The sequence below is a fragment of the Nannospalax galili genome, unplaced genomic scaffold (assembly GCF_000622305.1).
Source record: "Nannospalax galili isolate Female #2095 unplaced genomic scaffold, S.galili_v1.0 scaffold310, whole genome shotgun sequence".
Classification (NCBI taxonomy): domain Eukaryota; kingdom Metazoa; phylum Chordata; class Mammalia; order Rodentia; family Spalacidae; genus Nannospalax; species Nannospalax galili.
This window is the reverse complement of record NW_008328488.1, coordinates 1393945-1409092: the sequence shown is the minus strand read 5'-3', so window position 1 is coordinate 1409092 and position 15148 is coordinate 1393945. Positions and strand designations below refer to the sequence as shown.

At 39.7% G+C, this 15148-nt stretch overlaps 1 protein-coding gene across 3 annotated transcripts in view; it reads left to right on the top strand.

Annotated features, from left to right (window-relative positions):
* Positions 1 to 15148, top strand: part of Zdhhc13 (zinc finger DHHC-type containing 13) — a 45515-nt gene that overhangs the window by 10159 nt on the left and 20208 nt on the right. The window contains exons 2-9 of one of the 3 annotated variants that reach the window (XM_029560632.1): positions 3157 to 3302; positions 4737 to 4859; positions 6235 to 6312; positions 7605 to 7749; positions 9363 to 9427; positions 11234 to 11351; positions 11567 to 11692; positions 13500 to 13633. In XM_029560632.1, coding sequence (XP_029416492.1) covers positions 3157 to 3302; positions 4737 to 4859; positions 6235 to 6312; positions 7605 to 7749; positions 9363 to 9427; positions 11234 to 11351; positions 11567 to 11692; positions 13500 to 13633 — 935 coding nt within the window. Of the gene's footprint in view, positions 1 to 3156; positions 3303 to 4736; positions 4860 to 6234; positions 6313 to 7604; positions 7750 to 9362; positions 9428 to 11188; positions 11352 to 11566; positions 11693 to 13499; positions 13634 to 15148 lie in introns of all 3 variants that reach the window. The other 2 variants (XM_017796606.2, XM_017796622.2) reach the window with 2 other exon arrangements.

Below are 15148 nucleotides of genomic sequence, written 5' to 3'. Positions count from 1 at the left end.
TTTTTTTTTTTTGTCTTTTTGAAGCAGGGTCTCCCTGTGGCCCCAGCTGTCAGGGAACTCACTATGTAGACCAGGGTGGCCTTGCCTCCCAAGTGCTGGGACTACAGGCGTGCGCCACCACACCCAGCTTATTGTGGTATTTTTAAGTTGCCCTTTCCTCTTCTCCAACTCCAGTCATACACTTGGTGTTTTGTTTTCTGTGCATCACTTCAGATGCTTGTTTCTTTTCCCCTCTTCTTCGAATTTAATGATCGTCTTTGGTACTATTTTCTGTGTGTGAATATACATATGTATGTAGGTGCACATACATGCACACGTGTGTATGGAGACCAGAGGACAACTTGGATGTTGTTCTTCAAGCACTGTCCACCTCTTTTCTTTTTTTGAGTCATGGTCTGTCATCTGCCTGGATCTCAACAAGTAAGCCAGGCTGGTTGGCTGGAGAGCCCCAAGAGTCTGCTGTCTCTTCTCCTCCAGCACTGAGCTTGCTCTCGTGAGCATGGCCAGCTTCGTGTTTTTATTTTTATCTTTATTGTGGGTTCTGAGAATCTAATTCAAACGGTCTGTGCTTATAAGGCAAGTGTTTTTCCAGCTGAGCTCTCCGTTGGCCCCTTCTGTACTGTCTGACCTGCTGTTAAATTCATCTAGTATATAAATTTGATTTCAGAGATTGTTTTTTTAACTGTAGGTAGTCTAACCAGATCTTTTGTTACACCCTTAATTCCACCCTTTTGTTTCTTTTAATATGGAATGTTTAAATATTTATGCATAATTATGGTGGCTTTTTTAATGTTTACTTTTTCTTTATTTTTTGCTTCTTCTGTTACCTGTATTATTTAGAAGTCTGGTTCTTCTGGTCCCGAGTCACCTTTGCTTCTTGGGATGTTTAGGGGCTTTGATTGAAGGGTGGATATTCTCAATGCACGTTGTTGAATATCTGGTATTTGTCACCTTCCATTACTGAGTGTTGGGTATTGTTTTGGCACGCAGTTATGCTGCTTGCTACTTAGTCTGAATCCTTTGAAGCTTGATGTTAAGTCCCTCTAGTGTGGTTCTGGTATATAGCCTTTACTCCAGGTGTAGTCCAGGTTTGCGACATGGCTCTCTTAAGTCTCCACTGATAACCCAGCAGACTCTCCATTTTGGCTGATCATAGTTTGCACAACTAACTGATTCTTGTAAGCTCTGGTCATTGTTCCAGCCTGTGAAACCTTAGTCAGCCTTTTGCTTAACCTTATGAAGTTGGTTCAGTTCTCAGCCCCTACATGGTGACTGACAACGTCAGTAACTCCGGTTCCAGGAGATATGATGCCCTGTTTGGCTCCGTGGGCATTGCATGACACAGGTGTACTTACACACATAGAAGCAATACACTCATACACATAAAGTAATAAAATAAAGAAAAAACAGTTCATAACATTTCAAGAGGGTAGAAGTGGAACAGCTAATCATCTTTTAAGTAAATTATTTGAAGGTGTGAGTTCTGCTGTGTTTGGTTTTTTTTTTAAATCTTTTAAAATTGTATATTAGTACCTATTATTTTGCTTAAAAATTATTGAGGAATTTGCACTATACTTCTATGTCACTGCAATGTCTTTTTCTTCCTCCTTCTTCTGGGTGGTGCTGGGGATTGAACCTAGGACCTCTCACATACTAGGTAAGCACTTCACCACTGAAATATAACTCCAGTTGATTCTCTGTCATTGTTTTACAAGGCAATGTAATACATTTATTAAAGTTGAATACTTTATTCCTGCTTGGGAATTGGAATAGTTGAAGAGACTGGCTTGATTGGCCATTGTGCAGATGAGCTGTGTGAGGTATTACCATCATTAGAGTTCAACTTTGGAGCCTGTTTTTATTTTTAAAAATTTATAATATATGTAAATAGTATGTGTATTTGATATGTTTTTATTTCTAGGAATCGTTGAGAAACTTGGGCGATATCTCAGATTTTAAGCTGTGAAAGTTTCTCAACTAAAATTAGATCTTTGGAGGAGTTAAAGTGACTCAGCCCCATTTGTGCTGGGATTTTTAACTCCTGTCCTGATACTTGTCCACTCAGTATTTTAATGAAGTTGTTGACAAGTATCAAAATTGGCCGCTCTCTTGGGTAGCTGGATTATGGACCTGAGCCCTGGCGACGGATTCCCTGGACAGTGATGGCTTTCACCATCATGGAACCCTGTTGTCACTTCTGTGCTACTTATCTGTTGTTGCCTGAGAAATTTCCACATGCATAATGGCTTAGAATGTTGGCTGATTGGCTCATAGTTTCTGTTTGTTAGCTGGATCCTCTGCTCAGTGTGGCAAGGCTGTGCTGTGTTCCATTGTGGAACTTGGGATCCCTTTTCAAGCTCAAGAGGTTACTAAGAGAATTCAGCTCTTTCTGGACATTTGATAAAGATCTCACCCTCCCACCCTCATCCTACCCTTGCACATGGTCTCATTCCCACAACATAGCCCTGGCTGGCCTAGAACGCACTGTATAAACCAAGGTGGTTTGGAACTCAGATATCTGTCTGCCTCTGCCTCCCCAGTGCTGGGATTAAAGATGTGCACCACCACGCCTATCTGGTCTTCATTCTGCTGTCACTCTGGGGCACCTTGACTCGTAGAAACTACCTGCAGTCCTTGCAGTCCACATGGTGCTCTCACAGACTCTGATTTCATATCAGCTTCAGTTTGCAAGTCTAGTGGGAGCCTGCACTAATGCAGTCTTAAATAGCATCACCCTGGGAGAGAGTGTCCCTTTGCTTTTGCCACGTGTCATGCCGCAGGTTTGTCTTCCAAGTGGAAGGAAAAATACCCAAGCTTGATCAATTCACACAGTGAGTGGGAGAGTATTTTAGAATGTTCCCAGCACTACTCTGAAAGCAGGTTCTGGTAATGTTCCTTCAGTGTCAGTAGCCATGATCCTCTATTTACTATTACAAGAAAACACGTTTGTACCTTTTCAGATCACCTCTGTTTTATGACAAAATACATAATTTGGATTTTGTAGTATGAAACATCTTTTAAGATAAAATCTTCCATAAGATACACCTCAGTAAAGCAGTTTGTTAATATAGAACCTGTTGATGGCACAAATGACTCATTATGTAGTTAAGTATGACAGTAGTTTTCTCACATGCCTCGTCAATTCTTGCTCTTCAGTGCAGGAATCCCAGCCATGGCTCCCACCCTCTGGCATTTGGTCGACATGGCATCTGTGCAAATGAAAACAAAGAACTTGTCAAAGCAAAAGAAATCCTTCCTCTTATAGAGGACTCCAGTAACTGTGACATCGTCAAAGCTACTCAGTAAGTCTTCCGCATACTCAGTTTAGTGCTGACGTCGTACTGAATTACAGTTATGTATGTGCAATTTATGTTACTTTGTAGGTGCTTCGTATTTTATTTTTGGTAGTTCATTATTACCAGCACCAAGTGTACTTGCCACACTAGTGTCAGAAACTTAGTACAGTATACTTGAGAGGGTTGTGCACCAGGCTCTTCCATTAGATTGTGGGCATCTTTTTAGTAAAAACATCTCTGTTGTCTTTATAGTCCCAGAGCTCTTGCACAGTTCCTGTCTTCTATTAGGTACCTAGTCAAGTAATTGTTTATTGAATGAATGAATGATTTAGAATGACACAAAAGCTAAACTCTGGTTTTGAATCTAACGTATACTGCAACCTAATACAGAAATCAGATGGAAATACCAGCTCACTTTATGGGTATCAGCAGCACTGACTTTTTGTTTGTTCGGTACATAGGAGGAAAGGTAGTAAGGTAGAGATCCATTCTCCGCCCTTTGAAACAAGGAGTGGGCTTGTTTTACTTATCATGAAAATAGAAATACATTTTAAAATTTCTCCTTGTGGTTGTTGCTGGATGTGGATATTTATATTATCAGTTACTGCCAATATTTTCACCTGCTTGGAATTTGTCAATTTTAGGAGCCATCTCACCTCTTCCTGTTGAACATATTTTGAAATATTTTATTCACCAGGCTGAATTAGGTGCTAATCCATTTTTAATCATGAAGTACAAACATCATACTGATCATCAAATGTCAGTCATACTTCTCTAACACCACAAACAAAACTAGTATTACCATGGTGACTTGACATTTCTGTCAAAACCCTGTTTGGCATGAACATTGGCTAATGTTTATGCTTGTTAAAAATATATCGATAATTACTTGCATATAATAATTACCCATTTATACAAAGGTTAAAGGCCCTGGGACCATCATTTGGATGACTATTAATTGATATTTTTATATTATATCAAAGACGAGAGTATTTTTAGGGTTAATGTTTTCTTTAATTAGAGTGGTACCATTTCAATGTCTCTCTGCTGCCAAAATCTGCTCCGACGAATGGTAGAGATACCTGTACTGTACATTAATAAAATCTTTTCATTATTGCCTGAATAATGTGGTATGATAGCTGTTTCTATAACATTCATATTATATTAGACATTATAAGTAACTTAGAGTATGTGGGAAGATAGGTGTAATTTTAGGAAAATAATACATTTTATAAAAGAATTTGAATGTGCACAGATGTCAGCATCCACAGGAATCCTAGAACCAGTCTTCCATGAATCCTGAGAGAAAATTGCATTGTATTTATTTCTGGGTTGACTAAAAAGTAGTTTAGATAAACAAAAGTCATGGTAAATGGAAGAAACTTTGATATAGAGTTATTTTACCAGTATTAATGACATTTTTCTGTTTCTTATCTTGAGATATGGGATATTTGAACGATGTAAAGAGTTGGTGGAAGCAGGATACGATGTAAGGCAGCCAGACAGAGAAAATGTGTCTCTTCTTCACTGGGCCGCCATCAACAACAGGCTGGATCTTGTAAAGTAAGATGGGGTGTGTGTGTTAACTGTCTTTATAATTCTGGAACTCTCTTTTTCAAGTATGTGTATTGAACCATTTGCAGTCTTCTGTTGTAAATGAATACCTAGCTTTGCTACATGCATCAGTTACTGTAGAGTTGAAGAGAACCCTAGGGATCATCTAATCCAGGGACCCATCATAAAGATAAAGGCTAATAAGTAAAAGGGGAAAATTATTTTTGAAAAGGAAAAGCATAGCATAACAAACTTTCTCAGGATAGAAGCTTCATGTTGTTCTAGAAGAAAAAAAGAAGACATTGAACTACTTTGTGTTACAATAACAGGAGGTATAGGTAGGTAAGGAATCAGACTTAAAAACATTAAATCTGGAATATAATTTTTAAGTGAGCATGTAGTGGTTTATATAGTTCTTCATAAAGAAAGCACTGCTGCCTGTCCACTGTTCAGTCTGACAGTTTATACTTTAGCATGTAAAAGACACGTGTGTGAGTACATACAGATTTCATATTAGATTGTATTTTTGGAGATCTAAAAATCCTTGAGGCTTAAAAAAATGACATTTACTAAAGTCTAAAATATCCAAATGCCATCATATCTGCAGACAAACTCATACTATAGTGCTGGGCAGTGTGATACAGGAGTCTAGCTTTGAAGCAGTGACAGGAAGGCTGTATGAAGACAGCTTCTGTTGCACTAAAGGCGTGCTGTCCACCATGCATCGTACTCTGTGCTTCCAAAATAGAACATTCATGATGTCTAACTTGCCTCAAAGGATTTTAAATTAATTTTTTCTACTTTTAAGAATTCATTCCCAATGATACTTCTAATTTTGACTGTTAAAAAGGTTACAGTCTCCTTTCTCCTTCCAAATTAAGCAGAATATTTGTCTCAAAAACTTCTTGAATGTAGACTATTTCAAGAGTGCCGTGATAATTAGAATTTGCAGAGAAGTTGCTATGTGTTGGGTATGTGTATGATAACGGAATGCTAGTTATATCAGGAATAATGATTCGCATGCTGCAAGCGTTTCACCAGGGAGTTGTCTGATACTACCATATACACTTTTGAGGCGTCTATAGATTCTATAATTTTGTTTTATATTACCAAGTTGTGGACTGGGAATACGACTCAGTGGGTAGAGGACTTGCCAAAGTCTTGGGTTTGATTCTCAGTACTACATAAAATTGGGGATGGTGATGTACACCTTTAAGCCCAGCACTCAAGAGGATCAGAAGTTAAAGGTCATTCTTGACATAGTGATTTGGGAACGAGCTTGGGATATATGAGATTCTGTCTCTAAACAGAAAAGAAAATAAGAGTTTACTTTATTAATATGAATTTTTAAATTTCATGCCTTATTTTCAATTGCTTTTAACAGGTTTTATATTTCAAAAGGTGCTGTTGTAGATCAGTTGGGTGGTGATTTAAATTCAACTCCTCTTCACTGGGCCATCCGGTAAGGTGTCTCAATGCTGAAGTTAAACCATATGTGGCTAGTGGTAGCATATCTTAAATCACAATTATGTACAATGTGAATGGATTTCTTTTCTTTTTCTCCCCCTTGATTTGAAAGGAAATTACCACTTTAAAGTGATTCCAGAAAATGTGTTTTAGTGTTTGCTTCTGGAATCCATTGTGGTTATCACATTCAGCTAGAAATAGCAGGTTTTGTTTTGTTTTTTTTTTAAGCTAGAATGAACATATTTATATTTGGTTTATGTGAATGAAAGCAGTAGGCCAATGAGTTGTAAATCAGTCAGTTCAGTCTCCCATGCCCATTTGGAAGCTTACAGCATAACACTGTTTTAAGGTGATAGAGTCCCTCTCAAATGTAAAGTGTAACTCTGTCTTTTAAGGGTGAGTGGGAAAACTCTTGTGAAATTGATGCAGGATAATCTTGAGTAGACCAACTTACTAGATTTATACTGTCCAGCCACACTTCTTTCCGTGAAGTTCATTGATCCTCTGAAGCTGAAGGAATAAGTGTGTCTGCCTAACCCTCTCTGGCTGGTGATGTTGAAGAGAGGTTGACATCAACCTGTAACTAAAGAGAACAATTAAACATATAAGGCATAGATAAATCTTGTCTCCATACGCAGGTGTTTGAAGGAGCTAAGGGCTGCTCCTCTCTGTTAAGCTGCTTCTTTAAGCTTTATCACTTTAAATGGAAAATATTAATTTAGAGTAAAAGAAGGCATGGTTCTTAATGTTTTCACAGTGTATCAATAGTCTTAGTATTATGTTCCCTCATTTCTAGTTTATAATTTTTTTGGAAGCAACAGTGAAGTCTGAGGGGTTTTGAAGTTTTCATTGTTAGCATTAATCATATGAAATTACTATTTACATATGGTAGCAGCATAAGGTTTAATTTAGAGTAAGAGGGTATCGAGTTTTCGACTTGCCTCAAGCATAATCCATGTGGTTCTACACTTGGATCATTTATGTAAAAGACATTTGGAGCTAGAGAGATGGCTCTGCAGCTTTGAGCACTTGCTGCTCTTGCAGGGGACTGAAATTTGGCTCCCAGCATCCGTGTCAGATGATTTACAACTGCCTGTAGCTCCAGTTCTAGGGTATCTGATATCTGATGTCCTCCTCTGGCCTCCTGCCTCCTAGGGTGTACACACACACACACACACACGAGTATTTAAAAACTCTTACTATTAGTTTCTTTGTGGGCATTTTTCTTCTTCTACATGAATTCTGCTTCCACAGAATACAGCATGTTTTAAATTTTTCTGTTTACAGACAAGGACATTTACCTACGGTCATATTACTGCTCCAGCATGGTGCAGACCCCACTCTTATTGATGGAGAGGGATTCAGCAGCATTCACCTGGCAGTGTTGTTCCAGCACATGCCTATTATAGCATATCTCATCTCAAAGGGGCAGGTATGTTTTGAAATTTATCTCACACTTCCAAATGGTGTAGTCTGAAGAGACTGGAAAGATTATTAGTCATAGTCCTCATTTTTAAAATGGAAGTTAATGGATATCCAGAAATTAAAATACGAACCTCTGTAAGCCTAGCTGTAAGTACCATTTTCAGCTTTATTGGCGAGGAAACGACAGGTTATTTTAGCTCAGTAACATGTAATGTTTCTGAAACTTGTAAGTCTGTAATAGTTTTTCTTATGAGACCAGTAATTTGTAGTTTTTCAAAAACGTGACTTCACAGCCTGTACTTTTCTTGTATTTGAGTGTAGAAATGGCAGTTGCTCACTAAATTAACCCATTTGCTTTCATTATTTGGGCACAGATGGGAGGCCATGTGAATGCTGCTTATTGTTGTGAGCAATTCACAGAAACATGACTTGCCTTCAGAGGCACAGGTTAACTCATAGGCCATCAGCAGTGGGCGTTTCACTGTCAGCGTGCTTGCTTGCCTGGAAGGTGCTTTCTGGTAACGAGGTAGTTACATGTTAACAGTCATGCCTGGAATAGCATGGAAACATGTTTATGCAAATGCCACTGGAGTGAGTGTGCCCTCTAAATAAGCACTTTCTCTCAGACTTACCCAAGGGGAGTCGAATAATTACAGCCTGCTGGGCTTCCTTTCGGAATGCTGCAGGAGGAGCCCTGCGAGCATCTAAGTCTCTTGAGTGTTCTCTCCAGGGGCCTCAAGGCTCCACTTACTAAAGGAGAGCTGGACCAGTTCTAACGTAGAAGGACCTTATCCTCATCAAGAATGATTGCCTTCCTTGCTCAGTTTTTCCTGTTTAACTCTTTGAAGCAAATACAAAATAGAAGTGCTGAGGTACTGAGTAGCTCACTGTTCCTGAACCAATGGTGGCATAGATCCACTTGTCAGTTAAGGTCTAGCCTTGATGACTTCTCATTTTCAATGGTGACTTTGAGCATTTTATTTCCCCTGCTCTCTGCATTCACATAGAACACGTTTGTAAGGCAACATTCACTTCTGGGAGGCCTGCGCTGCAAGCTCCCAGGCCCTCTGTGAGGCACACTACGACGACTTCCTCCCCACCACACTGCCCTTGGGACCAAATTTATGATGTCCAGGAGAGGGTTACTTACAGAGGCACGTGCCTGTGGGCTTTTCTCCCTACATCTCAGCTAAGCTTTTCAGATGTTGCCAAAGTGCCAGCCAAGATGGTGGACTTGCGCCACCTCCCTGACTTCTTCCTGTTTCTCCTTAGACTCTTTCCTCATGCAGTTAAAGCTGACCAATTGGGTGGAAGGGTGACTGTCTGCCTTTCTACAGAGTCTCTTAGGGTGCAGTCAGCCAGCTGTTGCTAGTTCTTTCAGAGGACATGCCTATCCAACAACACAACATACATCATATGTCCTGATTTCCCTTTAAAATACTCTGTAGACGTCTGTAGATTTTTTTATCCTATAAAAGTGAAGCACTTTTTTAATGTAACACTGGCACTTTTTATAGAACAATGGTGGAGTAGAATGGATTAGAGAAGTATTTATCTGTTTAGACATGAGACTCTTTCATACTGTTGACCATTTTGCTGAATGATTCCTTTTTTTACTAGAGCGTGAATATGACAGATGTAAATGGACAGACACCTCTCATGCTGTCAGCTTACAAAGTGATTGGGTGAGTGGTGCTGACTTCCCTCTGGGCCTCAGGTCCTATGGTTGTTCTGTAAATACAATGTTTAGTGTCTCGTTCTATGTGAGATGGTAGTACATGCTGAAGATTGCCTGTCGTAGGCTGTGACGTAGATTTTTTAAAGTTGTACTTAGAATGCGCCATTGAAGTACATTTTCTCTCTTCCAGTAGCTTTGATGAAAAGTTTGAAAGCTACGAATGGAAAGGTTTCTTTACGGAATGGAAGGTTCCTGAGCACGTGGTTTAATGTGATCGGTTCTTCTTTTGTACTCAACAGCCACAAGTTCAAATGTTCTCATAACCTCAGACCTAGACAGTAAATGCTTTCCTGAAAGCACCAAGTTGAAATTCTCAGATACTATTGCTGACTGCTCTGAAGATACTAATAGGCGGTCTGTGAAAAGATTCTTCACATGATGGGGTCATACACGTGCTGTTTCCTCTGTGAACTGTGTAAACACTGGTGACAGCACATAGTCCTGCTGCTGCTCTCCCTGCGTGCTCAGCGTCCTCAGCGTGTGTTTCCAACATCACACTGATGCCCAGTTCTGTGCTTTCTTGTCGCCTTTGCTCCTTGGAATTGGGTTTGCTCTAATCCCATTTCCTTCTTTTCATGGAGTAGTGGGGCTATGGAGAGAATTTTGTCAGAAAGCATTTTCTCTCTACTGATAAATCCAAATCAGGTGTAGTCTAAAGAGCTTGATAGAATTAAAGTTAAATACTGTTTTTATTTAATAGATTTCTTTAGTAGTTATGAAGGAGAGAAAGTTATTGATAGTAAAGAAAAAATATTTTGGCTAGGCCTGGTGATGTGGGCTTTTAATCCCAGTATTCCATTGGAGAGGCAGAGGCAGGCAGAACTCTGAGTTCAAGGCCAGCCTAGTCCACATAGCGAATTCCAGATCAGCCAGGGCTATATAATAAGACCTTGTCTTAAAAGGAGGGGGGGGTGGATTTTATCAGATGGTCTCTAGTCTATCACTTTCTAAAATATACTGATAGTTTAAGAAACTATAATTTGAACATTCCTAATCTCAGAATTCCAGATCCTAAATATTCCAAATCTGAAATTTTTTGAGGCAAAAGATGATGCCTTAAATGGAAAATTTCATACCATGTTTTATGCACAAAATTATTTTTTTAAATACTACTTTAGGCTATATACATATAAGATACATATGAAACAAATGTCTTTCCATAGATTTGATTCTTATCCCCAAGGATAAGCAAATATCCCCAAATCACCATCCCCCTAAAAACTATAGGACACTTCTGGTCCCAAGCATTTTGGAAAAGGAATATTCAACTTGTATTTATACCTATTTTATGTATTAATTGAGTAAAAAAGAGAATGTAAAGTTAGCTTTTATTTTATTTGCTAAAAAATTTTTTTTAAATACATTTAGTGTTTAATTGTATAGCTTTTAATATTGGCCAAGGATAATTCCACAGTTTAAAAAATATCAGTCCTAAGTAGACCAACATGGAAGTGGACTTTTTTCCCATTTTGCAGTATTGATGTCTGAATTATGTCACTGATATGGCAGGCTGCAGTTAACAGCTATCCTCCTTGTTTGTTTAATCTTTTCTATTAATAAATAGAATAGCACTCCAAAGAAGTTCCTTCGTTCTTCAGAATGCTTACTGGTTAATTGATAAATTAGCCTTAAAATCCATTGTTGGCATTTTTCTCCTCAGATCTTCATCCCTATTAATGCCTCTTGATATTTTACTGTTTTGAGACAGGCCAGAGCCAACTGGATTCCTTATAAAGTTTAATCCTTCTCTCAGTGTTGTTGATAAAGTACATCAGAACACGCCACTTCACTGGGCAGTTGCATCAGGAAATGTCAGTGCTGTTGATAAGCTTTTGGAAGCTGGTTCTGGCCTGGACATCCGAAATGCTAAGGTATGGCCAGGTGTTTATCCTCCTTGGTTTCTTGTGTCTGTAGTTAGAAGATCAGTAACTTAATGGACACATAACTATGTGCTTTTGTTTAGACATCACAAAATAAATATTAGCAATAACTATCTACTTTTAGAGCAAATGTGTTGAGCGATTCTGGTGAAAAAAATGTTTTAACATTTATATAAAAAATAATCGTGCTTTCTTATTTTTTCAAGGGAGAAACACCTCTCGATATGGCTCTACAAACTAAGAACCAGCTTATTACTCACATGCTAAGAACAGAAGCCAAAAGGAGAGCCAACAAAAAGTTCAGACTTTGGAGATGGCTGCAGAAATGTGAGGTATTTCCTGTGGGGTCTGTGGGGTATGGGAGTTTTGTGCATTGTTTTTAGGGCAGCAGGGGAGACAGGAGAATTCACTTTCTTTATGCTGGTTCCGGTTGGTCCTGCCTTTTGTTTGTACCTAGAATTTGGTCCCTTCCCTTCACTTCATCAGTTTCATGCTAGTCCAGCAGATGAGCACTGAAGATGTAAGTCAGGTCCTGTCGTTCGCCTCCTAGACACCTCCCATTTCTTCCAAGTCCTGACAGAGGCCTCCTATACCTTAACCTTCATGGTTTGTCTTCTCAGCTAAAATTTAAGCTCCATGAAAGATAGACTTTAAGTTCATTAATGTCTCAGGTGTATAGAGCAGTGCCTTTATGGAGGATCCCCTCAGTGTAGAGTGGCTCAGGTACAAGACTGTATCGCTGAGATTTGCAGTTGTGGTATCCACATTTAATACTGGTTTTTGAATATTTTGTAATTATGTTACAGATTCTACATTGCTTTTAAATTTTTAGACTTGTATATTTTATGTCAGTAAGTCAGAATAGGGAACATTTTAAAGATTTGATGTCATTTGAAATTATCTGTTCCCAGATAAACTAACAGGTAAGTAAACATGGAAGAAAATAAGACAAAGTACATTTTGCCTCTGCTGTTACAAAAGCCCTGAGTTTCAGAGTTGGCAACTTAGAATTAAGGTCCTGAATTGCACTATGTGGAACCTGGCCTGACAGCAGGCATTCCCGTTAGCTCATTAACTTTTTCAAAGTAAGCTGGGTCATTAGCATTCCAAAAGAAATATTTCAGTCTTTGACCTCCATTTGATGTTTGATATCAGGAATCCCTCCTTTTGTTGTCGTCCTTGTTTTGTTCTAGAGACAGGGTCTTCCTGTAGCCCCAGCCCGCCCAGAACTCCCTATACATAGGACCAGGCTGGCCTCCATCCCGTAGATCTGCCTGCCTCTGCCTCTGCCTCTGCCTCCGCCTCCCAAAAGCTGGGACTACAAGGGCATGTGCCACCGCACCCAGCTTAACCCCTTCTTTCCTAAGTCTTTCCTTCCTGCTTCTCTGAAACTTCTTCCCCAGGTTTTCAACTTGGCTTTTTGGTCAGTCTTTCTTGGCTGCTTCTGGGGAATTAGATTTGTTCTTTAACCCTGGCTAAGATTCTGCTCCTTTCCAGCTTCACACAGTCCTGGGAGTTGGTTATCCATGGCTTTCCCGCCATGTGCCAATAAACCTCAGGTCTTCTAAAATGGTAGGCCTGGTTTTTAGACCACTTCCTGGGTCTCTTCTGGGTGGTGGTAGACATTCACAATTCCACTGCTCCAAGCAAAGCTTTTTCAGAACTGTTCCGGTGGGGGGGGCGGTGTCAGGCTCCAGGTTGTGCCCAAATTGGGGTCAATTCCACTGCTCCAAGCAAAGCTTTTTCAGAACTGTTCCGGTGGGGGGGGTGTCAGGCTCCAGGTTGTGCCCAAGTTGGGGTCACTGTACTCTTCAGTTTTGTCTTGGCTGTGTTAGTTCTGTGGTCCCTTCAGCTTGCTTTACTCTTGGTGATACACACTACTAATTGAAGGAGAATATTGTTTATTTCAATTTTCATTACTGCTTTTCTTTTGAAAACAGCATTTCTTAAAGGAAAGAAAAAGCAAAATTTAGAAAATTAGGACTTTTAAAAGGTGTATAAATCACTCCTTTTAAATTTGACAGCAGTTTTGGAGAGAATCTATGTTAGTTCAGTTATTGTTATTGCTCACTTAAGAAGTAGTTCTTTATACTGAACTGATAAAGTCCATGAAGTTCTAAAAGTCTCATCTCTCAATAGCTCCTCCTGCTGCTGGTGCTTTCTGTGATTACCCTGTGGGCTGTTGGAGTCATACTGGATTTGGATTCAGATTCTTGGCTTTTAAAAGGATGTCTTCTAGTAACGTTGTTTTTTCTGACATCTTTATTTCCAAGGTGTGTATATTAGTTTTTGCAAGGCTGGTTATTGCGTTTTCGATGGAACTGCCTATTTCTGTTCTTGATTAGCTGGAATCACAGATCCAGCTATTTTGAGCTATAAATAATTCTGAACCATTAAGAGCATCCTTGGGCTGAAAGGAAGAAAGGGGATTAGTGGCATAGCTTTGGGCTGACAGCAAATTGCTTACCCCTGTGGAACTGACAGTTGGTGGAAAATAAATGTCCTGATTTCAGTTTGGTGAATGTGTAACTATTTTATGTCTTGAATCATTTTTATCCATTTTTCCTGAATTTTTTCTCTTTTAGTCCTTAATTCATTTTACACTACCTACTTTTGCTCTCAATGTTTTTTAGTTAAAGCAATCTGATTAAAATGAGAGGTTATAAAACAGTAAATTCAGAGTAGTTCTCTTTTCAGGAAAACATGTATACATGATTATCCTTAGTTACTGATTGAGTCATACTACCTGGACCCAAGGCAAGCCTTAACACATAGCAGTCTGCCTGCATACAGGCTGCTTTCCTTCTCTGTGCCTCAGTTTCTTTGTCTATGATGAGGATAATTTTGTTAATACCTGCTTCATGGTTAACGCATGTATGTGTTCAGGACAGTGCTCTACATGGCACTTAGTAATCATACCCTGGTCTCTCCCCTCTCTTCACCTCCTCAGTGAGATGGCAGCAGATCTTCACATGGATACGGTGTCATCTTTGAGTTCCTTTCATCCTTGATTCTTGCCTTGTGTCTTCTCCTCCCACATTTAACCCTTTCTAAGTGTTTCCTGCCAAGCCTAGCTGGTCTCCCTTGACTCCCGCTCCTGTGCACTCACGTAATAGTCAGGGCACATCAGCTTCTGCTTTCTTTGCATGAAGTCTTCTCAAAGCGTGTTCTTTTGCTCTAACTGACTCCCTCCCTAATAACTGATTCCTTCTCCTCTGATCCACACTGCACTCCCCTTTCTGTTTCTGGATCACAAGCTTATTCCCACCGGGCCCTTGCTTGGGTCCCTGCCTGAAGTGCTTTGACATCATATTTTTCGTTCCTGGAGCTGACACTCAGGCCTGAGTGCAAACATCACCCTTGTGAGGCTGTCCTGCTTAGCTCCGCTGCACCCCTCTTTTCCTTCACAGCACTTCCTGGAACGCAGAGCCCATGAAAGTAGCTTACGTGTCTCTGCTCTTGAATTTCCACTCACTGAATGAAAGAAGATGTAGTGGTGCTGTGTAAGAGGAGATGCAGCATTGCCATCTGGGGTGCACATGTGAGCATGCGCACTGCCTTTTGTCAGAGCAGTATTAGAGAAGTCTTTACTGCATTACCAAGAATCAGGATCATTGAGTGGAAATGAATTAGAATTTAAATGTGGCATAAAAGTTCAAATTTTTAAAAAAATATTTTATTAGGCCAGGTATGGTGGCACACGCCCTTAATCCCAGCACTTGGGAGGCAGAGGCAGGTGGATCTTTGTGAGTTCGAGGCCAGCCTGGTCTACATAGTGAGTACCAGGA